This window comes from Carettochelys insculpta, chromosome 17, assembly GCF_033958435.1.
Source record: "Carettochelys insculpta isolate YL-2023 chromosome 17, ASM3395843v1, whole genome shotgun sequence".
In the NCBI taxonomy this organism is placed as follows: Eukaryota; Metazoa; Chordata; order Testudines; family Carettochelyidae; genus Carettochelys; species Carettochelys insculpta.
This window is the reverse complement of record NC_134153.1, coordinates 17821072-17844090: the sequence shown is the minus strand read 5'-3', so window position 1 is coordinate 17844090 and position 23019 is coordinate 17821072. Positions and strand designations below refer to the sequence as shown.

The window sequence follows — 23019 nt, the reverse complement described above, 5'->3', positions numbered from 1 at the left end:
GAATCTACGGACAGGTGCCAGCCTTCTATGAACTCAATACCCTTCCCGCTTTTTTGACTTTGTTAATTCAGCTGGGTGGAAGGGTGGTTCAGTGGTTAAAGTGTTACTCTGAAACTCAGGAAACCCTGGCTCTGCTCCCTGCTCTAGCAGACTTCCCGTGCAACCAGGAGCAAATCACTGTTTCCCTGGGACTCAGTTCTCTAGCTGTAAAATTTAATAAGAGAACTGCCCTACCTCCCCAGGTTGCAGCTAAGATAAATACTATAAGAGCACATTGTAAAGTTGATTTTATAGTAATGGGGACACACACGTACCTACTTTAGATAGAAAGTAAAAGCCGGAGTTCATCATCAGTTATCACCTTTCCCAATTTTTTAAAGCAAAGAGAAACCACTACATATTTTTAGACAACACAAAGTGGCAGAAGCCTCGTAAGATCCAGAATTACCAGCCAACAGTAATCCCGTTTTTTATTTTTCTACAGAAGAGACTATAGCATAGAATACAACCACAGCTTTGGGAAGACGGGGAGGGGGGAAGTGGGGATTGGCATTCTTTGGTGAAGCTTAGTCTGAAAACTTATCCCAGGACGTGCGATCTTCCAAAAATCTGCCAGCCCCTGCAGTGTTCAATGTTGTATGACCACAGCCTCATGAAGAATGAAATTAAACCCCCATGGAAATCTTTGACATTTCTGGTAATATGCAATGTTTGGGTGAAAAAAAAAATCACAGCAATTCTCATTCCCTTCCCAGAGTGAGTTTAGTAAAACTATTTGTAGCTTTTTTTAATTACATACTTCTCCATTAATTTATGGCCAGCTTTACAATGGGAAATTGGTAACAGTTGAGAGTGAAGTCTATTACTGGAACGTCTAGAGCCTACAGCTTTCATTTCGTGTGTGCAAACATCACAAAATTTGTTTATTCAACATTTGCTTTAACTCTTAGTATCACTTGAAACGTTTTAATTATGAAACAGGTTATGACTCTGGACTTTGAGTCTGACTGAATCTAATAGAAAACAACAAATTTTTTCCATATATTTCTAAATCCTATCTGTAGAGAATTTTATCCCCATTGTAGAATTATTTTAGAATGGTTCAAAAATTAGATTTCTCTTTTCTCTATTTACATCTTTACTGTGTTCTTCAGTACGTTTTTAATAAAGGTATAGAAAATTCCCAAAGAATCTTACTGACTTCACTCTTAATTTTACCAGTCTTTCACAGGAAGAATCTAATTGTAGCTTCAATTTTGTTATTCTTTCAAAAATTTTCCATATTAAAAACTCTATTAGGCATTTTTTCCAATCTGAAAGATCCTCTGGTGCTTTTGGAGGTGTCATTTAGCAGCTAAATAATCAAACATTCAAGAAAGGAGAATTTCTGAAGAGCCATTCCTAAATAACATTATTCAATCATCTCTTTTCCAAAACCAGGGTTGGATTCTCTTCATTTACAGTGGTAAATATCAGGATTAACACCATGGAGTTCCATTTGTTTACAATGAGAGCAGAATTAGACCTGGCATCTTTCTAAATGAGCTAAAGATTATGAAGTTGAAATCCAAATAAGACTGAATGTAGAAGGACTTGGGACAGTTAGGTACTCTGGGACTAACTGGTTCTAGAAAACACAAAACTGAGGTTGGCTATTTCAATACTTAAGTTCCACCTAGTGGACAAAATTGTGAGGGTCTCAGTTTGTGACAAGCTACAGCAGTTTGCTTGTAGTTACACCAATACAAAGACTGGGAGAAAAATACCACAGGGAAGATACATTTATAATGAGTAACTATCCTGATGAACAGTTTTCTGAACAATAACCTATGCTTTCCACAAAGCTGTTGAGAATTATTCTTCTGGAATAATTAAATTAGCAAATAAGACCCTAAGTAGCTAAATTCTTTTCATTGGTGTTTCTAGCAAATCATTCAAAGAAGAGGAGGATGGCAAAAATCACATAGCTCCAATGAGAATACTTTTCTAGTTTATGAGCTGAGTAAATCAGCTAGAAAAATTATACAGAATAAAATATGTTGAAGCAATTGCACATAAATTAGTAACAATGTATTTTACCTCAGCTTCATATTTCTGCTGCATCTAACTTACAATGGCTGCAATACATTTAAACCTACATAGCTATACTACCAGAATAAGCATCATGGACTGAACAGAACAAGATCAACTCAAGCACACCGTGCAAAATTTACATATACATAAAAGCATGAAGTTGCATAAAATTTATTTTTTCACCTTTTCTTACATCATTCCCTTTAAGTTCTTACATATCTGCAACACAATTCCACAGAACAATAAATAATTTGCATTCATTTTTCTCTTGAATCAAAGGTATTTACATCGTATTTAAGTGACAAGTACAAAACATTGCCATCTCAATAAATATAATTTTGACACCAGAATCCATTTCCCCACACAATTAAAAAGGTTTTCAAAGGCATAGAAGCACACAAGTTTTATTACGCAACAATAATGGGCCATCTTGGCAAAGCTGAAGAACCCAGCACTTCATGTAGACTAAAGGCATGAATTCTTAATAAGAGTGAAGGACCTGGTCCATAACAGGTGGAAGTAAACAGAAAAACTTTAGTGAGCATTGGTTGGGCTTTAGATGTGTAACTGTGTGGACAAACAGAATACCCTTGAAATTCTGAAAGGACAAATGACCTGTAAAGACAATTCATGCAATTAGCCTGTTTGCACATATGGCAGTGACAACTGCACATGAAAATTAGGGATGTATTTTGCACCAATCATTAAAAAAGAAAAACAAAAAACAAAACAAAACAAAAACTTCCTAAACCATACAGCCTTAAAGCATGAATTTTAAAGATGCCAAAGGGGTTCAGGTACTTTATTCTTTTAGAGGTCTTTGAAATCCTCAACTCCTAAAACAGTAATAATTTCCCACTAGAATCACAAATAGGTTTAAGTGAGTTTGCAATAAAATGTAATGTTTATATTAGGTCAGCAGACTATAGACACATCCAGGTTTTGGTGCTGCTCATTATGTCTCTGCAGCAGCAGTAGCATTTAAACATACTGTTTCCACAGCAGGGATGACACTTATAACTAATACAATTTTGGTGAGATAAAAGGCTGTTCAGGCTCAAGTTGTTACAAACAGCTTGGTACATTTCAGCTCCATTCTAAACAAGGGAAAACAGATGGCTGTTAAAAGAAATAGGACAAGATCTTGGGGGAGGGAGAGGGGTATGGAGAGAGAATGTGTGCGTGTGTATGAAGCTACAAGCAACAGAATGCAAGAAACAAAATCTGCCTCCTATTTAAAAAAAGCAGGACAGCACACCTGTAATGAGTTACATTAATGATTCAAATTAGTGTTCCCTGAAAGCTGTGTGCTTGTGCAGCTGCTCCAAAGAGATTAAAATGCTGCCCCACCGATTAGCAGAGCGCCCTCAGTTGGCGTTTTTGTCTCTGTTGGTAGTTTGTATTTGCACATGCCTCAGTATATATAAAGATTTATTCCGCATAGATGCAAAAAATATAAATATGGGTGGGAAAGACAGAGGGAACAACGATTCAAAGAATGAACTGCTTATGGAAGAGATGGTACTATGGTAACTAACTGAAAATGAAAACAGAAGACAGATTGGAGATCTTTCTAAAGTAAATATGGGAAGCAAGAACAGGTGATGAAGCATATACTCCTCTCTCCTGTAATATTAATCAAAGAACAGCCCCATAACATGGAAGCTGCATAAACTGTTACAGTTCACAAATATAAAGAATTTGGTAAACAAGATGTGCATACATACAAAAATGGTCTCATTGCAAATAAGCACAAAATTCAAGTATAATAGAAGGAAAAGATGTGTTGTAACAAATTATTTCTATTAAATCTATTTACTATGTGCTGTAAATACAAGCATCTGAATTAAACTTTGCCTTTAAAAAACTTTTTTTCTAAACTTATGGGGAAATAGGTTATAGACAAAGTGCTAAACTTAAATATATATTATATATAAAAGAATCAGTCTTCCCCCATCTCTGGTGTTTGTAAGTGGCAGTGGTTTTTATGCTGATTGCTTTAAAAATAACATTTATACCCAAAGAGAAACACTTGTTAGATTTACAACCTTGTGCAAGAAACTAGCTATAAAGGAACAAGAATACACCTCTCCCACGCGAATAAATGTTACTGAAATTGCAGGTCACCCCTTCCATCTTCTTGGTACAAGTTATAATTTTGCCAATATAGGTCATTTAGTGTAAACTACATTGACTCCAGGAGACAGTGCATTTAAACTTACACTGTCCAAATATTTATATACAATTTCATGGCACTACTATTCTTATGGACATTTAACTACAAATACCCAGCAATTAGGGGCAGGAGTTCTTAAAAAGATAGCTAGTGTCATGTATTTTTCAAAGTACAAGAGACGTGACTTATCAGTCACAACAAGTTGCCAGAACCACAACTGATTATTCCATTTAAATCTACTAAGATCAAAATTCTGGTTCGGCAAGCCAGCAACAAATGCATGACTGATTCTATCCCATAACTGTAGCAATTCACTAGGATAACATTAAGGATGTTTTTGGCTAACAGGTGTCATGTACAACAAACAGTCAGCTCAATTTTTCTACAACAAAGCTTTTCCAGAAACAGTGTGTCCTCTCTGAAGCAAATCCTAGAAAACTACAGAGATGAGCCTCCCCTGATACAAACCTGTAATTAAAAAGAAGAGTGGAAATATTTTTCTGGAAAAAGTTTTTGATGGAATCTGGGGTGGTAAATTGAAAAAAAAAATAAAAAGAAAAAAGACCCCTGCAAATATTACTACAGCAGATACTTTTTCTTTCTTGCTGGGTTGTTTGTGGAAGATATCATTGAGTATTCTGCTCTTATTGGCTACCAAAAAGCCCCCAACCCACTTCCTCACAAAAAGTCACACCCAAAAAGGCAAATCAATGCCATGTAGCAGAAAAGAAAAGCCACTGTTTTATCTTAACAAGTGCTTCCTCTTCTTATTCCTCTAAATGAGCTAATGGACCTTAAAACATAAAATTCTAAATGAAGTATGCAGAAAGGAGACCATTGTAACCAGCAGTGCTGGAGGCTACATATCCCATCTTGCACTGCAGTCTAGAACGTTTATTCATCTGCTATCAAAATGATCATACATACAACTGCTGAATGGTAAGGACTGGTATTTCCCATGATGGCATGAGATGGAACAAAGGAGCAAGGAGGAGGGTACAAAAGAGCTCTCGAACTCACAGTAGGGGTAAAAAAGAGCCAACAGTGCAGGCTGCCTTTTCCCGCAGGCTTAGGGCAGCCCCTTCAGGTCAACTCAGTGCAATAACAGCACCATCGATCCAGAGAACATGAAGGTGGGGAGCATGGCATGCTCTCTTCTGAGCCTTGGAGGTTTCCCATCAGGAAATATGATATGAATTTCAAGCCCTGTTGGAGGAAAGGGGCCAGGGGCAATATAACTCTGGAGAGGAACAAGCCATTGGAGGTGGGAGAAGTGTTGTCCAGGAAGATTTCCACTTACGCAGATAACCCACAATCTATAGAGAGGAACCCAACATACTTCGACTGATTCTTTGGTTCTGCACAATGGGAAAGTAGCAGCTTTTGACTCACACGCTTTAGGAACTGCTGACATCCTGCTTCAATTCATGCTCTCCTGGTATCTCCAGGGAGTTCTTCTTTGAGATACAATGACAGGTCATAAAGAGTTTTGCAGAGCATGTACACATACTTCCTTCCCCAACTTCTCAGCTTTTATGTAACAAAGGCTACGTCTACACTAGCACACTGTGTCGAAGTAGCCTATTTTGAAGTAAGGACATCGAAATAGGCTACTTCGACGCGTACTGTCTAAACGTCCTCCAGGGCTAGTGCCATCAACATTCAATGTCCAAGTAGCAACGGAGAACGTCAAAAGGAGCCACCCCGGAAGGAAATGAGGAGCGTCCACACACACAAGTGTTCCCCGTTGAAATACGGGCCAGCAAAGACCCAAGCCGCTCCCTTAAAGGGCCCCTCCCAGACACACTCGGCCTGCACAGCACGAGATCCACAGAGCCAACAACAGGATGCAGACCCTGTGCATGCAGCATGGACCCCCCAGCTGCAGCAGCAGCCGCCAGAAGCCCTGGGCTAAGGTCTGCTGCATGCAGTGACCATAGAGCCCTGCAGGGGCTGGACAGAGCGTCTCTCAACCCCTCAGCTGATGGCCGCCATGGAGGAACCCGCTATTTCGAAGTAGCGGGATACGGATTGTCTACACGTGCCCTACTTCGACATTCAACATCGAAGTAGGGTGCTATTCCCATCTTCGGATGGGAATAGCGATTTTGATGTCTCGCTGCCTAACGTCGATTTCAACGTCAAAATAGCACATGGTGTGTGAAGACGCAATGCATGCTATTTCAACATTCTGCCAGCTACTTCGAAGTAGCCGGCTAGTGTAGACGCACCCAAAGTGAATGACAAACACCCAATGCTTTCAAGGTTTCTGAAGTGTTTGGAACTTGCATTACTTGGTCTTTGTTGGACCCACATGTATCTATTCAGGGTAGCCAGGTCATGAGCATGTTCTTCAGAGAGATTCAGCGAGATTTCCTAGTGCAAGTGGGACAACTAATGCTAGGTTTTTTTCAGGAGCTGATAATCCAAAACATGGAGGTGTGAGTCACTGTACCCGAAAGATCTAATTTTAAATGCTACTCCAATTCTGCATTCAAGTTTGTAAGCCAGAGAACTTTATTTATGATTTGAATGCTTGCAAAAGAGCCACAGTTGCAGCATTGGAAACAAAAGCTGGCAACCCATCAAAGAGATACAGTATGGCAGAGATGCCCTGCTGCTCCCCTTATGAGTACAATTTAAAAACACCACAAGGGAAGTTCAGGGGTGATTGCATCAGTCACCGCTGGCCTCCCTGCTATGCTGCCAACAGGGATGCCATTTAATTTAGGTTACAATGGTGGTTTTTATTATGTGGATTCTGCTTCACTAGGAGCTGGATGGACAGAGACCAAGCAACTCATTTGCCACAGACTAAACAATTATTTGATGAGTGACTGTCACTAAAATTATGCCACATTTGACCAAAAGACCCAGCTATGAAAGTCTCTTTTAGCTCACTGCCATGCTCTTAAACTTTCCAGTCATGTATGTGTCTCCATCCACAAGGAATGCTTTATAAATTACTGTATGTGGTTTTAATTAACAAAACAAACAAAATGAAAACCAAACACCCTATGGGAATTTAGCAGTTTAGCATAAATGGAAATCTTACCTGTGCTGCACCTTAAATAAACTAATGTCTTTTGCATGGGCTCAGTTTTTGCCTGCTTTCTACTTACGTCCACCAAGGCACATTATAGTTTTAAACAATGCAAATTCCACAGTCCTCTCTCTTTGTAGACTGTGCCATGAATGGGATGTGTGTCTGACTGCCTAGGCTTATTTGCAGTTCATCTCCATTAATTCATCCTAAGAGGAAACAGATTTTATGTAACTGTGAAGACTAGCAGCCCTGTGACCTTTCCTTTCAGTCTCCAAGGATTCAAGACATGTCTGCCACATTGTCTGCAGAATAGGATGAGTCTCTTATCATGCTGTCAACATGTTCAAAGGCCGATCAGCTGCAAGTTCCTTTCCAAAAGGCTTTGCTTGAATTTAGGTAATTTTCTCCTATCACATTACTATATAGTGTAGTTATTTTGTACATCATCAGCTCCTTTTAACAAGAAGCACAGAAGTGAAACAAAATGGAATCTTTCCCATTTTGGTTGATAGTTATCAATGTGTATTAACTGCTGGAAATCATGAAAACGCATTACATTTTCTACTTTCAGTTCTTTCATTTTGATTGAAGGAAAAACTCAAGCAGTCATGTTTTCAATTATGTATGGATCTGTTTAACACTGGATCCCTACAATCAAAACAGTACGACACTATCCAGTGGTCTGCTGTTGGTAATACAATATGTTACTTAAGGGACTCCCCAAGACACACAAAACTATCTCTACCTGAATTGAAAAGATAAATAATATAAAAATTTAACACAATGCAGGGAACACAGACACTTACACCTGAAAAAATAAAGTGTCACATATAAACGTCAAGGCCTTTTAGCAGCTTTCAGAAACTCTGATCTCACATGAGAAACCCATTATCATTGCAGTTACATGCATTTGACCCCAGTTATGAAAAACAAAGTGACACAGACTGGACAAACTATTAAGTGTCTGACTCCCTCCCCGCCACAAGACTGTTTCCTGTTAGGTTTCACTTTATCGCAGTTCTTAGTCTTTTCCATTAAAGCAGCACATAATATTCATTACTGCATAACCCTTATGCAACTATTGAACATAGTTCTTACAGTGATGGACACATGATTTTTGTCTCAGCAGTGTGCAAAATGAGTCTCTGTCTGGTAAGCAGAGCAGCTCTATGATGTAAGCTTCGAGTAGCTTGGGGGAGAGAACCTTCGCCTCAGATACTTCAGGACGTAGAGGGGAAGGCAGCTCACCAGAGTGATGACTGTGACCTTCCACAAGAATGACAAGGTTGCAATGAAGTAAACATCTGAAAGGAAAGAAAACAGAAGGCATGGAGATGAGTTTCAGACAAGGGATGTGCAAAGTGGGGGGGGAGGGGGGCTGGCCCCTTGGCAGAGCATGAAATTTCATAAGAAGGTCACAGCACAATTGGCTGCTGGGTCTCAGGCTCATCCATCTCATTAAAAATGTTTAAATATGTTACTAATTTTACATATGCTTATTCACATTTATATACTGATTCACAATGTTTTTACATTCTACACTTATTTTCTGATACATGCCAAATTATTTTTTTTTCATATGAACATAACCAAAACTTCCACCAGTCTGGATTACATCAGACAGGTTGCAGGAGAGGGGCTTCTAACTTCAGGGACAAAAAGCGGGGCTTGACATAAAAATTTGCTCACCCATGCTGTAGACTGAAGTCAGAATTGCACTGGGTGAAGAGGGTCAAAATGAATGCCTCAGGAAAAAAATGCAGCCCAGCAAAGCTTTGAAACAGCCTCCTTCTTACATACAAAACATTTTTCCTCCCTATTTTATTTTAAATCAGTAAAATTTCAGTTCCACGGCCACCGCTGCTCTCTTCCTTTCTCATTTGCGAAGGATGGAACTTTTGCCCTAACCCGCTGCTCATCTCATTTCAAGAAGGCATTTTGTCTAGACTCACAAGTATGGACGTAAAACCCGGGATGAAATACAGGTTGAACTTCTCTCACGTGGAACTCTCTCATCCAGTAACATCCGTGATCCAACATGATTTTCGTTAGCCAGTTTAGTTTATCATGGGTGTGAATACGTTTTCCACAGCCCCCTAAAGTTTGTTTACAGCCACCAATCCTCACCCTCAGTGTTCTGTGCTGTTATTTAGCTGTAATTTACCTCTAAATGTCTTCTAAGAGCCCAGTAAGCAGCTGAAGTGTTGTTAATGCTGCTAGACTACATTGACCTCCCATGATCTGACAAATTCTCTCCTCTGGCACTGGTCAGGTACCCAGGGTGCTCGATTAGAGAGGTTCAACCTGTATAGCAATCCTTCGCCCCCAGCGGAATGAACTACATTGGCCTCCTGTAGGTCTGTAGGTAGATTTAGCTCTGGTAGATCTTTTCCCTTTAACTCGCTGGCAGAGCTGACTATGCATTATCTCCATTCATTCAGTTACCATGTAGCTTATCCTTTTACCCATTTACACTGTACAATCACGGAAGCTTTACAGATGTATCTGAAGTGCAGGTCAAAAGATGACCCACAATATTTCTGGGTGAGAGATAGCCTTGTGCACATGGAAGCTCTGAATGGAGGAAGTTAGAAGACTGTTTCATTCAGCAGCAGGACATCATCCCGGGAGTTTTCATGGCCTTCCGGGGCGGGGCAGAGTAGTGACATCTTGTGGTTCCTGACAGTACGCTGAAACATGCTGCGGGGATCTGATATTTAACAGACACACTGCCCAGGGAAATGTGGAATTCATTATTGTTTTCTTTTCTAGTATGTGAAATGTGTCTTCCATTTAGACAAAAGAAAATATTGAAATAAAGTCCCAGAAGAAAAAGAGACAAGTTTTAGTGAGTCCTCTATTACCTCCAGCTAATGGACATATTTTTCACTCCAGCAAGAGAGGGTGCTGCTTTTAGATTCAGTGGTCTTAGAGTCAATCAATCACCACAGGCAATCAGTGCCCCTTGTCAGGTGAGTGCTTGGGTGCCTGCCCAGGAGAGATTCAGGTGCCACCCAGCTGATCAGCAAAGTGCCCACAGCTGGCAGCATGTGCTTCTATTGGTGGTGCACATCTACCCTAACTTGGCGCACATAACAAAATTTATTCTGTCCCTGGATGATAAAAATAGAGGGAACACTGCAGATAACCCAATCAAGTGGTGTCTTGTGTGGGGATCTGATAAAGTGCTGAAAGTCAGAATGAGACTCCCAGGCCAATTTGTAACATTCTGGCCAAGTGTAGCCAAGTTCCTCTCTAGTGGCTGGACTGCATAATGAGATCTGAGCATCCACATACCTTCGAGCTAATGGATCTGGTCCCTGGGGTAGCTTACAGTAGTTTAGTTCACCGGCAATTGAGAGCCTAATTTATGTACTTATCTTTTTGATAAGCATGTAAGCATTTGACTAGAAAAACCTAAAGATATAGACATTTAACCTTACCAATAAACTCATGTAAGAAGACCAGAGAGGCTATGTAGCAGGAGAGGCTGAGCAACTCTGCCACAATCATGAGCCAATGCCAAGTCTGGATTGTTAATGCCACCATTAGCAATTCAGTAAGAATCAAAGATGTGAAGGAAATGGCAACAATGTGGACAAATTCAGACTCAAACAGCAGAAGAGCTCCATACATAATGATGCTACCTGTGAAGGAAGAGAAGTAGACAGCTGAGATCTCTTACCAATAAACAGGCATGTAAGTCCTAAATATTAATTTTAGTCCTGAAAGACCAAAAACATCAGGTCACCTCTTCAGACAGCTGGCAGTGGCTTTTGGTAATGCATGATAGCTGCTCTGACAATAAATCAATTATTTATGACACATCAGTAAGAAGATAAAGAACTTCAGTGCATTGAGTAAAGGACACAACATTGGTGGACAGTGTTTCATGGGGGCATGTCAGATTTACAGATGTGGAACAATGAAGTATATTATAGCTACCATCATAGACCACTTGTGAGTTATTGCAATCTTTGTCCTTCCAGAAAAAGTAGTAGTCACTACTCAAAAGAGAAGAAAGCACTTCTAGCTTCTACTGTGCTACCCTGAAGTCCAGATTCAAGAACAAGTTGTAGGTATACTGAATACAAATAATTAGATTTTCCTTGACCTCTTTGGACCAAGAACTAAGGCTGCACCCTACACTGCCCCTCCCTTTCGGAAGGGACATGTAAATACAGCAGATTGAAAATGCTAATGAGGTGTAGATATGAATATTTGGTGCCTTACTTGCATAATGACGGCCACTCACCACATCGAAAGTGCTGCTTCTGAAATGCAAAACAGCTGTGTAGATGGGGTTCCTCTGAAAGGAAGCCCTCCTTTTGAAAGCACATTCTGAGAAGGAACCCCATCTACACAACTACTTTGCATTTCAAAGGCAACACTTTCGATGTGGCAAGTGGCCATCATTATACAAATGGGCGCTGAATATTCAGATCAGCACCTCACTAGCATTTTCAATCTGCTGCATTTACATGCCCCTTCTGAAAGGGAGGGGTACTGTAGATGCAGCCTCAAAAACAAATTAAAGCAACATTAAGGAAGCATTATTTTGTGCCCCTATTCTGGCTGGGCTGCAAAGTTCACACAACTTCCTGCCCAGCAACTCACACAAATAATTCAAGTGAGCAGCCTCAATAAACTGGCACCAACATCTATCACAGGCTGGTTTCTGAGGGGAAATGCTACAAGGGACTACAGCCTGTGCCATAAAGGTCATATCCATCTCTGAAGTTCCCAGTATTTGGAGCTTTTCAGTTCTGGGTCAGGCCCACCACACTGTTAGCAACTGGTCCAGTTGTTTAGATTGCTGCTTTCTAGTCATTTCGCACAGCATTTGTGAAGTCACTTTAACCAAATACTGTAACAGGATAGTGGCCTCACCTGAGAAAGAACTTCCCCTCAATGCATCATCCTCTGGCTTTGGCTTTCTACCACTCGCATACTTCCTATAAATGTCTTGATTTTGTCATAGTATCTATATAACAACAGGAACACTACTCCTGCCATAGCATCATATTGCATGAATAGGATTTATCCCCTTAAGTCTAACACGTTTTATATTGTTGGCTCCAGCTCCCATGAAAGGATGATAATATCATTTAAAACTGCTGATTCTGGTGCATTTATTCCCACTTCTGTTGGTAAAGGAATTTGGGAAAATACAGATTTTGTCACCAGATCTTATGGCCATTATAGCTATACCACCTCAATGCTAAAGGTGCATGTGCTGCTGCTTCTTTTACTACTAGCAATAGAAGTCACTCATGGTTGCAGTTCTCTCTTTTTTAAACCAGCACGCAGACTTCCTAGGAGCTAAAGCAACGGTTGCATCCACTGCTGAAATAAACTCATGGAAATCAAAGTAGTTTTGTTAATAGCATTTAACAACTTGAAGATAAAGCCCCAGATAAAGTGCAAGTTATGTGATCTTAAGAAGGAGAACTTTCTTCAGATCCTTTGTTACCAGAAAGAGCCATTTCCTTGGCTAAGAATAAGGCTATGTCTCCACTAGGCAAAGTACATTGACTGCAAATATGCAATTCTAGCTACAGTAACAGCATAGCTAGAATCAACGTATCTGTGATTGGCTTACTTGGCCATCCTTACTGAAGAAGGTTGATGGAAGAGTTTCTCTTATCAACTTCCCTTACTCCTCAGATACGAAGAATATGGAGTCAACTGTGACCCCTGAGAGGTCAATTTCACACATCCCTACCAGACGCACAAAATTGAACCCCAAAAGATTGACCCTCAGTGGTTCAATCTTCTGGGCTAGTGTAGACATAACTTAAGTCAATCATCTCAGCTAAGTAGAAACCAGAACTGCCACTATTATGACCAATAGATAATAAAGTGGGATCCCTCCATAGATTTAAAAACAAAGGCAAGTGTCAATAACTTCACTTTACAGGTTCATTTTACAGGTTGGATAACTGAAACAGGCAAAGGTGAAGAGATCTGCCCAATATCACAAAGCAGATGAATGGCCACAGTAAAAACAAATCCAAATCTCCTGACGCCCATGCTGTCTCCTGTCATGACCCAGTACTTCAAACTGCTGCTAAGCCACTTGCTATAAACGTTTAGTTTTAAGTGGTGTTTGTTTGTTTGTTTGGCATTAGCAAAATGGTTGCACTCATTGTTCAGATACAAGAAATGGCTGTTTCCACTCTAACCTAAAGATTTGCTATTTCATCAATACTCTATTTTTTTTACAATAAAGCAGGACAGCTACATTGTTCCTCACAGATATGGGAATGGTATGAGGAAAAAGGTGCAGTTACTTACCTTGATAGATACTTATTAACACCCATATTAAAAATGTTTTATATGACAATGGTCGCCCCTATAAAGAAAAAAAATATGTGAAGTATGAATTTTGAAAACTAAATTATAGCTTATCAAGCAGCTCTAACTCATAAGTCTAAACTAGATGGTTCACAGGTGACCTGCAAAGGAATGAAAACGGATGTCTTTTTTTTGTGCTTCTTAACTGTGCATAAAGAAAGCCTAGGCATTTGATTATATGACCACAATTATTTTGGTATAAACAGTGCTTAATATCAGGATAGTTTAGTCCCATAAAGAACCATGTTTTGATATGGAGTACCTTTTTACCAGTATAACTGCATTCTCACTAGGGGAAGTATGGGTAAGAGTAAAAGAAAAAAAAATAAAAAGCATCCTTTTAACAGATACAGCAGTACTAAACACTATGTCTAAAGCAGACACAAGGAGAATGACTGGTTTATGACCTCAGAGACCACATGAGACTGAGAACAGAGGGAGACAGGAGGTAACTTATTCAGATTGTTGGAAAACACTCAGTTTGCTTCTGTTGGACTCTGTTTACTGGATACTTGGGGGAAAGGATGCCTTTGTTGATGAATCAGCTCATCCACCCTTCAGTTAAGTAAGTTCCTAATTCACATGCCCAAATCATTCAGAGTTGTTCAGGAAAATAAAAGCATGGAAAGACTTGACATTCCTCACATTTCTCGGGTAAAAATCAAACCAAGTGGACTTCTAATTTTTTCAAGCAAAGAAAAACTTTCTGATCTCCGGTACACATCATAAAGCAGCAAAACAGAACATAACCAATCTTTTGTTCTCCTTTTTAGGTCACCTTTAAGGCAAATCACCATGCAAGAAACAATTTGACTACCCTTTTTCAACAGATCCTAAAATAAGCCACAGAATTTGTACAGCATTTTCTGAAATAACAGTTTAAAATGCTCATTTGATACAATCAACCAATTATGTGGGAACACATCAATTTCACCAACATCTTCCAACAGGAAGGACATGATTGAATTTCCATCAATCTGTCCCACAGTATGATGCCACCTTTCCCCCTTCTCTCAGCTTTAGCATGCTGCTGGGTCATTTCCTGCTCCATTCCATCTTCATGTCATCAGTAGCCACCAGCAATGGAAGTGAGAAGCCACGAGAGCTGGAGGACACAGAGGCTGAGGACAATCAGTGGAGGTGTCATTTTTCAAAATCAGAATGTTCTTTTTTAATGTGGGACATTCTGAGGTTCCATATTTCATTTTGATTTGGAAGGAAACAAAGTCTGAAACATTCAGAATTTTCCCCACAGAATGGAAATTCTATCTTCTGGCCTGTTCTAACAAGCAGCTAAATTAGTAAACACAATGAGCTGTGAGAAAATAAAAATAACTTAAAATTGTAAATAGAGTTTTGCCTCTTTACTACTATACTTTTAAAGTCATACATGAAGTACCAGGTCTATGGATAATGTGTTTGACTTTTCTCTCTGAAAGTCTGTTCCAAATCAAGCCAAAGATTTATATGAAAGCAGATGGAAGAGGTACTGAATAAGATCTACTGAACCTTAAGAAGATCTTTGTAGAGCTCTGGATACAACATGGCAACTTCAGATTTGACATCTTTGTCTAAGACCAGAGAAAACACCGGAAACATTGTATAGATTGTGGAATACCTGAGCAGAACAAAACAGGAGACATCAACAGAGCACACAACACTGTTTAACCCATTAAATAAAAAACAACACACCAGTCTTCAACAAAGAAATTCATGCTGCTCTCTGCATCTCAGTGGTAGTTACATAATAAACACACAAATGGAACAGAGTACTGCATGTACAGTAAAAATTATAACACTTACTACTTTAACAATATTAATAGAACCGGTCCTAAATAGAAGCTGCAGGTATTGTAACCAATGTTACACATCTTCCTACAGAGTCTCTGCTCCTTTTAGAGATGCAACAATTTCACTGCTGGACTTGACTTTGTAATTCAGTTCAGAGGGTCAGGCTGGTTTTTGTTTTGTTTTTACACTTATTTGAGAGCATGAACAAATGGATATTATGCAAGCACAATAACATGGGCCTAGTCTACACAAGCCACTTAGGAAATAGGGGTGAGATTTGCTGCTGTGTCTCTATGAGCCAAAAGGCAGGAGGATGATTAAGGTGGCTTTAAGCTAACTTTACATCTTCCTTATTTTGGGCCACTGAAGGGTATAAAAGGGTCCTAACGGCAGGCTGTGTAGGTGACTTCATATGGGCAGTCTTGTGGCCCAGAATCTCCACTATATTATATGCTGGAGCCTCACCCTTGACACACCCTGTTTCACAGCTCCCAAGGACAGTGCCAGAGGACAAAGGACTGCTGTCCTTCCTTAGTTCCTGAATCAGGAGAATTCTTCTTTTACAGCCTGTTTATGCTACCTGTCCTTTTACCACAGAACACTGAGGCTGGAACAAGAATGAAACTCCAATTTCTGAAGTGGCATTTTCATCAATACCTACCTCTGATACACTATCACATATATCACTTTTCAGACATGGATCTATTCACTTTGCATGTTTTTTTTTTCCTGGATAGTTTTGCTCTTACCCAATAATGAGGAAACCCTGGTAGAGAGGAACTGATGCGAAGTAAAACACTGATGAGAAAACAGCCTGGCAAAGAAAAGAAAAGAATTCTCAGGCCTCAAAGCTGATATGTGAGTTCTACCTGACAAATCATACTTTATCCAAACTGAAAAACCATTGCAGTAGACTCAAACTTCCTGAGCTGAAGACAGGAGAATGTAATATCTGTTTCCTTGACTCCTGCACAAAACTTGAATGAATGTTTAATAGCAAACTGTGGAGAACTGAATCCTTTCGGTAAGCTTCTCTTTACATGAGTCCCACAAAGAGACAGGGTGAAGTGTCTCATGTAAAGCCCACTGTTTTCATCTAAGCCATCCATAAGTCCTAAAGGACAGGCGTTTAGATATGTATCACTAGCCCTTTGTGTAGCTAGGATTTTTTTCCACAATGTTTTAGCACTTAGGCCTGGTCTACATCAGAGAACAAAGGCGACCCCAGATATGCAGTTCTAGTTACGCCATTAGCGCAGCTGAAATTGATGTATCAGGATTGACTTTGTTCCTTGGGGCTCTTCAGGTTTGCACCAATGTCTCTTACTCCACATGATAGCATGGAGTACTAGGGTCAGCGGCTGAGCCCAGACAGATCAACTTTGCTGCATCTTCACACATGGCAAAATCAAACTCCGGAGGATTGATCACAGTGCACTGAATGCACGGTAAGTACAGACAAACCCCCAGTGATGGAGCCACATAGGGGATGGGAAAGATCCCTTATATTACTGGAAAACTTTTGTTTAGAAGAGATAAATCAGTCAGCAATATTATGGCTTGAAAGAAAAACTTCCGAACAGTATGCACTGTCATGACATATGTCTATGAATTTTGTAGTCATTGCTGAAGACAGAATTCTGCTTGTGAAATCAGAAGTTTAAATTCCCTCAGTCTAATATAACTTACTGCTTTTAGTCAACTGAAAAACAGGCCTAAATTTTCCTTGCTCAATACTAAAGTTGCATAAGCGTGCTGAAAAATACTTGAAATTCTGTGAATACAAAACATATTTTATCATTGAGGAACCAATTTTTTCCCACTGAAGTCAGTGGGGCTTCAGCGCAGCCTAGGAAAGTGATGGGCAACCAAGAACAGTGAGTGGGCCACATGAGTGGGCCTTCATCTTAGGGGGCAGCAGCAGCCTGTAACTCACTGGGGTTCCACCAGGGGCCCATGGACCTCCTCTATCCTGCTCCACCACAGACTTCTCATGCACTGGGGCCCCACACTTTCTATTCCTCCGGCTCCCTCCTATCATTTTTGGAGTGTCACAAACTGCCTGATTCATGCTTCATTCCTGCTTGTCCCTCCTAGAGCTTGAACAGCTGTGAACAGCTGATTCACAGTGTTCCAGTTCTGTGAGGGATGGGAAGAAGCAGAGACAGAGTGTGAATCAAGTGATTCACAGGACTCTGAAGGAGCTGGGAGAGAGGGGGAGGAGTAGGAAGTGTGGTGCTCCAGTGCCCCAATGTGGGAGATGTATGTGTGGGAGGGAGGCAGATGGGGGTCTGCACGTCACAGGTTGCCCACCTGTGGTCTAGGGAGATACTGAACACTTAATATTGGTAATACATGGCTCAACTCCCAGTGATGTTGGCATCTCCCTAAAGCGCTCAGCACTGTTCAGCCCCGATTCAGTGCTAACTTTAGGTACACAAGACACTCCACTGAGTCCAGTGGGTCATCTCATGTGCTTAAAGTTATACACTTAACTTGCAGAAGAGTGGCTTTAGGAACCATTTCATATAGAAGAAATATCATATTTTATAACCTTTCCATTGTTACATTCACGTATATGTCAAATCTCAAAGCTCATGCATTTACAGTGCAAACTGTTTTGTGCCCCAAAGAAATTTAAAATACTATTTAAAAAAAAAAGTCTGTTAAAAATGGAAACATCTTTACATGGAGGTGAACCTCTTCTCAAGCAAAATAGTGACCCTGTTTTCAAATTCAAACCTACCCAAGTTCAAAGGAGAGCCAGGGGCTATGTCCAAGGGGAAATGAAAAGCTTGATTTATGCACTTTTCACATTCTTTCCCACAACCCACACGCACACTCTCTCTCTCTCTCTCTCTCTCTCAAAACCAAGATGGAGCAGTTCATTCACCTGCATCGTACTGATACATAAGCTTCTGTGGATCACAAACTGGCTGAGAGCAGCTGATCTTTTGTAGCTGTTCCTTCCATGTACCATCAGTAACCGGCCCAGATGTTTAAACTGAGTGATAGAGAAATCCGCTGCAAGAGATGCTTGTTTTCCTTCCTATATAGGTCAATAAATCAAAGACCATACGATCATATAAGATTAAGAAACATTATTCATGTTAATACGTGCCTACACAGTATTGACAGTAAAGCAACGAACCTCCCCCACCCACAAACGCACACATTTTAAGAGCATGGGATGAGAAAAAGGCATTATCTTAGCATCTCTATTTCCTCCCTCAGCACCCAGCTGCCACCCCCACTCCTCCTGCCTCCCGCCCCCAACACTCAAGCTATGAATGAAAAGATCATGCAGGAAAATTCTTATTTGGTTTAATGGTTCAAACCCAGAAGGAAGGTCCGTGAATTAGTGTTGACAACACGCAAGTTTATATGGCACTAATATACCATATGCTACACTGAATATAGCCACTGCCCGTAACACAGGTACTTGAATGAAAACGTTTGGATGAAAATACTGAAGGTTGATACTCTCTAGTCCAGCAACTTAGGGACCTGACTGATGTGGAATGAGAGAATTTGCTGGACCACAGGAAGTCAATATCGCCTGGCAGCATTACCAACACTTCCACTGCTTCCTGGCCTCTTAGAAGACATGTAGGGGTAAATTAGAGCTAAATAACAGTACAGAACCAGGACTAGTGGCTGAAAACAAATTTTATGGGACCACAGCAAACTTGGCCACTCTCATAAGTGGACATCCAGCTAATTAAAATCACGCCTGATGACAGATGTTGCTGGACAAGAGAGTGACGGACTAGAGCAGTTCAACCTGTACAATGGCTGAGAGAGATAACAGGATACCACCATTTACTGGACTGGTGAATGAGTTATAACACAACCTTTTATGCTCACAAGGTTGCTTTCCTAACACAGCCTTGATTTTATTTTTTGGCCCATTTAATACACAGCTTTTATACTGCAAGAGTTCTGCACAATTCATGGTGGACTCCTGATCCAGTATCACTGTATTCCAAATGAATACAAACCGTTCTAATGAATATATTTTAAGACCAGTTGAGCTCAGACAGATGTTTTGAGCATCTATTTATGGTGATTAAGTGAGAACACACTAGAAAGGTCTGACTATGTGAAATCCTCTAGTAAATAGCAACATGACTGCCCAGTTTATTGAACTATTTTTCATCCAAGTCCGAAAAGGGACAGTATTTGTGGCCTGACATCCTCTCTCCTCAGGACTGGTATTTTCTCTGTCATGGCTCAATAAGTCGCCCTCTGGAAACCAGACTCTGCATTTATATAAATTATATCACATATGATAAGTGCTTCATAGTCTCACCTTTCCTTCAACTCCAACACCGCAGTCAGCTTCCTGAATCATGCTGACATCATTTCCTCCATCACCTGCATGTAAGAGCATAGAAAAAAGGGCAGGCAATTTGTCAGGGAGTCATTTTGTTCAGCTACATTCAGTCGCTGTAGTAATATGGTCTAAACTTCACATCCAGAAAGGACATTAGCCCTTGAGAAATTAGAATAAAACCACTAGGTTTTGAGATGTTCACAGCAAGATAGGAGGAAAGTATGCTGTAAATTTTAAATCATAATTGGGTGTTCAAATGACTTGCACAATTTTTCACACGAGACATAGGATTTTAAGGCCAGAATGACTATTAGATCATTTAGTCGGATCTCCTGTATAACACAGGCCACAAAATTTCACCTCGAATACTGAAGTAAAGATAGTAGATTGGCTCAGAATTAGAGCTGTAGAATAAGTGTTGTTGCATCTTGTGTTCACCCCAGAATATGAGCAAAAGAAAGGTCAGCCAAGGTCAGTCCGTAAAAGATATTAACTGCAGCATTTTGTCTCTCTAGCTTCACAACGACTAATATTTTCCAAACCCAGCCACAATGTCTGTGAAACTTTTCTCCCCGCTTTTCCCTCCCATGCTCTGCACTGGGACAAAAGATCACAAATATGCACAATTTCAGTTTACAGGTATGCCACAAAAACACTTTCATTTTATTTATTTCTTGTTACCACTGATAACACATGGGCCGTGTCTACACTAGCCCAATACTTCGAAATGGCCATGCAAACGGCCATTTTGAAGTTTACTAATGAAGCACTGAAATACATATTCAGTGCCTCATTAGCATGCAGGTGGCCACTGTGCTTCGAAATTGACACGGCTCGCCACCACGCAGCTCGTCCAAACGGGGCTCCTTTTCGAAAGGACCCCGCCTACTTCGAAGTCCCCTTATTCCTATGAGCAGATGGGAATAAGGGGACTTCGAAGTTGCTGGGGTCCTTTCGAAAAGGAGCCCCATCTGGACGAGCCGCGCAGCGGCGAGCTGCGTCAATTTTGAAGTGCCGCAGCCGCCCGCATGCTCATGAGGTGCTGAATATGTATTTCAGTGCTTCATTAGTAAACTTCAAAATGGCCATTTGCACGGCCATTTCGAAGTTTTATGACACCATGGCTACGTCTACACTAGCCAAAAACATTTCTACTTCTGTCATGAAATGAAAGAAGACTGCTTAGTTCGAAGAGAGAAGAGTTGCCACACCAGGTCGCCTGAGTCTTCCAATCACATAATAATAAAGGAAATTTCTTCCTTGCTTTAACAGTTAGTGGCTGATTTATGCCCTAAAGCATAAGGGTTTATATTTTCTATATGACTGTAATTCAGCATAGGACTTTAAGAATGTTTAGTTTTTTAAGCACATGAGTAGACCGACTGACTTCACAATACTTTTGTATACTTTTACGTACTTTAACGGGTGGCCCCTAATATTTTTAATTTGTATCCAACATAACATTCTTCGATCCTTCCCTGAATCTTGTTTAATTCTTTGCCTAAATAATATATAGCAGCAATGAGGGCCATAAGTTACATTATGCATGGTGTAAACAAATTATTTCAGATTTGAATAATATTTATATTTATGAACATTTGCACCCATTTGCAGCAATGTTCACAAACAAAATGAATAATGGGTTTGCAAATGTGCACTAAACATGGCACATAGCAGCACAAATAGAGCGATTTAAACTGTATTTATTTTGCTGAATAAGTCACAAAAAAGTTTCACTATTTGCCTTGGTCTGTTTAGAACGCTCTTCGTATATGTAGTGCCAAGGAAAAATCCCAAGAATAACAATTTTTTATTATCTTACACAAAAGCAAAAAACAGCCCAACTCCACCCAAACCCTTCTTTGACCTATTTTAATATCTGTTCCACTCTGTTTTTCAGCCATGTTTCTCAAGTAAAAAACCTCACAGGTTTGACCTTAACTCCAAGTACATATAAAACCCCCAGAATTAAATTATGACAATAAAATAATCTTTCAGGTCATTTTATGCAATAAAAAGCAAGATAACAAAGACCCTTTTTTGGGGTGAGCCCTTAAATCAGGAAAAGAAAACAGTGTACTGTATATTCAGAAAAAAAAAAAAGAATGCTAAAAATCATCAATTCACTTGACATGAAAGAAAAGCAGACTTGTATGTTTTCCCTCTTGTTTATGAACAGCTTATTCCATTTCTCTTCAACAGACCAAAAATTAGTTCAAAGAAAAGTAAATATACAAACAAGACTGAGATGGATAGAGACACCACCAGTTTTAGAGTTTCTCTTTAGTTCCTCACCTACAGCACAAGTGAGTTTGCCTGTTCTTTCCTGGAGCAAGCGCACAATCTGAGCCTTCTGTGTGGGAGCACATCGGCAGCATACCACGGCTGGACACTGGCAAGCCAACTCCATAAACTCGTACTCATAATATTTCAGACACACCTGTTTTACAGGAGAGGGAAAATTCAAAGATGATTATACTGCATATATTTCCCTAAATCAAATCAGACAAATAATACCCTGGGACTCCTACACAGCTGTCATTAGAGTTTGGCATTTACCTCTAGTGATTCACCAGAAATCACAAGTGCACAGTCATGTTTCCGACGGAATGCATTCAGCTCCAAATGAGCTTCTCCACGGTTAGTCACCTGGAAATGAGCACAGCTGCTGAGAAAGTGCATGACTGGTGAGAACAAAATAAAGTCACACAATCCTGAACACTTACTCCAGGATCTTGAAAAACAAATCACATTATCCAACATAATTCTGACTTAAAACATCACCAAAAACAGGGTGACATTCAGATCCACATTTTCAAATTTCACATGTATGTGTAAACTGGGGTTTAAATCTCCACTGCCCTCTTTGCATATGCAAATCTCAACTCTCATGCCCTTGTCAGGGAGCAGGGTTTGAATATGCACAAGAATTTTGAAGATTTGGGCCTAAGATTGTATTTGAAAGAACAGAAATTCTCCAACCACCATATGAAATATGCCTCATTATTTTGTGTGGAGCATTTGGAAAACCAGTCCCAGGTTTCTTATTAGTGTCTGCAGAAATCAGCAGCAGAGTTACACAAAGGCCTTTGCTCATTGGTCCTGAAATAAATGTTTCATGGTATCAATTTTCAGGTTACAGAACCCCCACAGTGATCATGTGCTGAGGCAACAGACTGGGGGGTGACTAAGAGATGCCATGAACTCTGGGTATTTTTGGAACAAGAAGCAGACATTACA

General features: G+C 40.1%; 1 protein-coding gene across 1 annotated transcript in view; it reads right to left on the bottom strand.

The window, feature by feature from the left end:
• Positions 1-468: 468 nt before the first annotated feature.
• ATP9A (ATPase phospholipid transporting 9A (putative)) overlaps positions 469-23019 on the bottom strand; it is a 116630-nt gene continuing 94079 nt past the window's right edge. Inside the window, exons 20-28 of the mRNA XM_075011621.1 lie at positions 22339-22428; positions 22075-22219; positions 19756-19820; positions 18337-18492; positions 16193-16257; positions 15162-15270; positions 13593-13650; positions 10739-10942; positions 469-8599 (exon numbers count right to left, since the gene is read on the bottom strand). Coding sequence (XP_074867722.1) covers positions 8463-8599; positions 10739-10942; positions 13593-13650; positions 15162-15270; positions 16193-16257; positions 18337-18492; positions 19756-19820; positions 22075-22219; positions 22339-22428 — 1029 coding nt within the window. The 3' untranslated portion in view covers positions 469-8462. The remainder of the gene's footprint in view (positions 8600-10738; positions 10943-13592; positions 13651-15161; positions 15271-16192; positions 16258-18336; positions 18493-19755; positions 19821-22074; positions 22220-22338; positions 22429-23019) is intronic.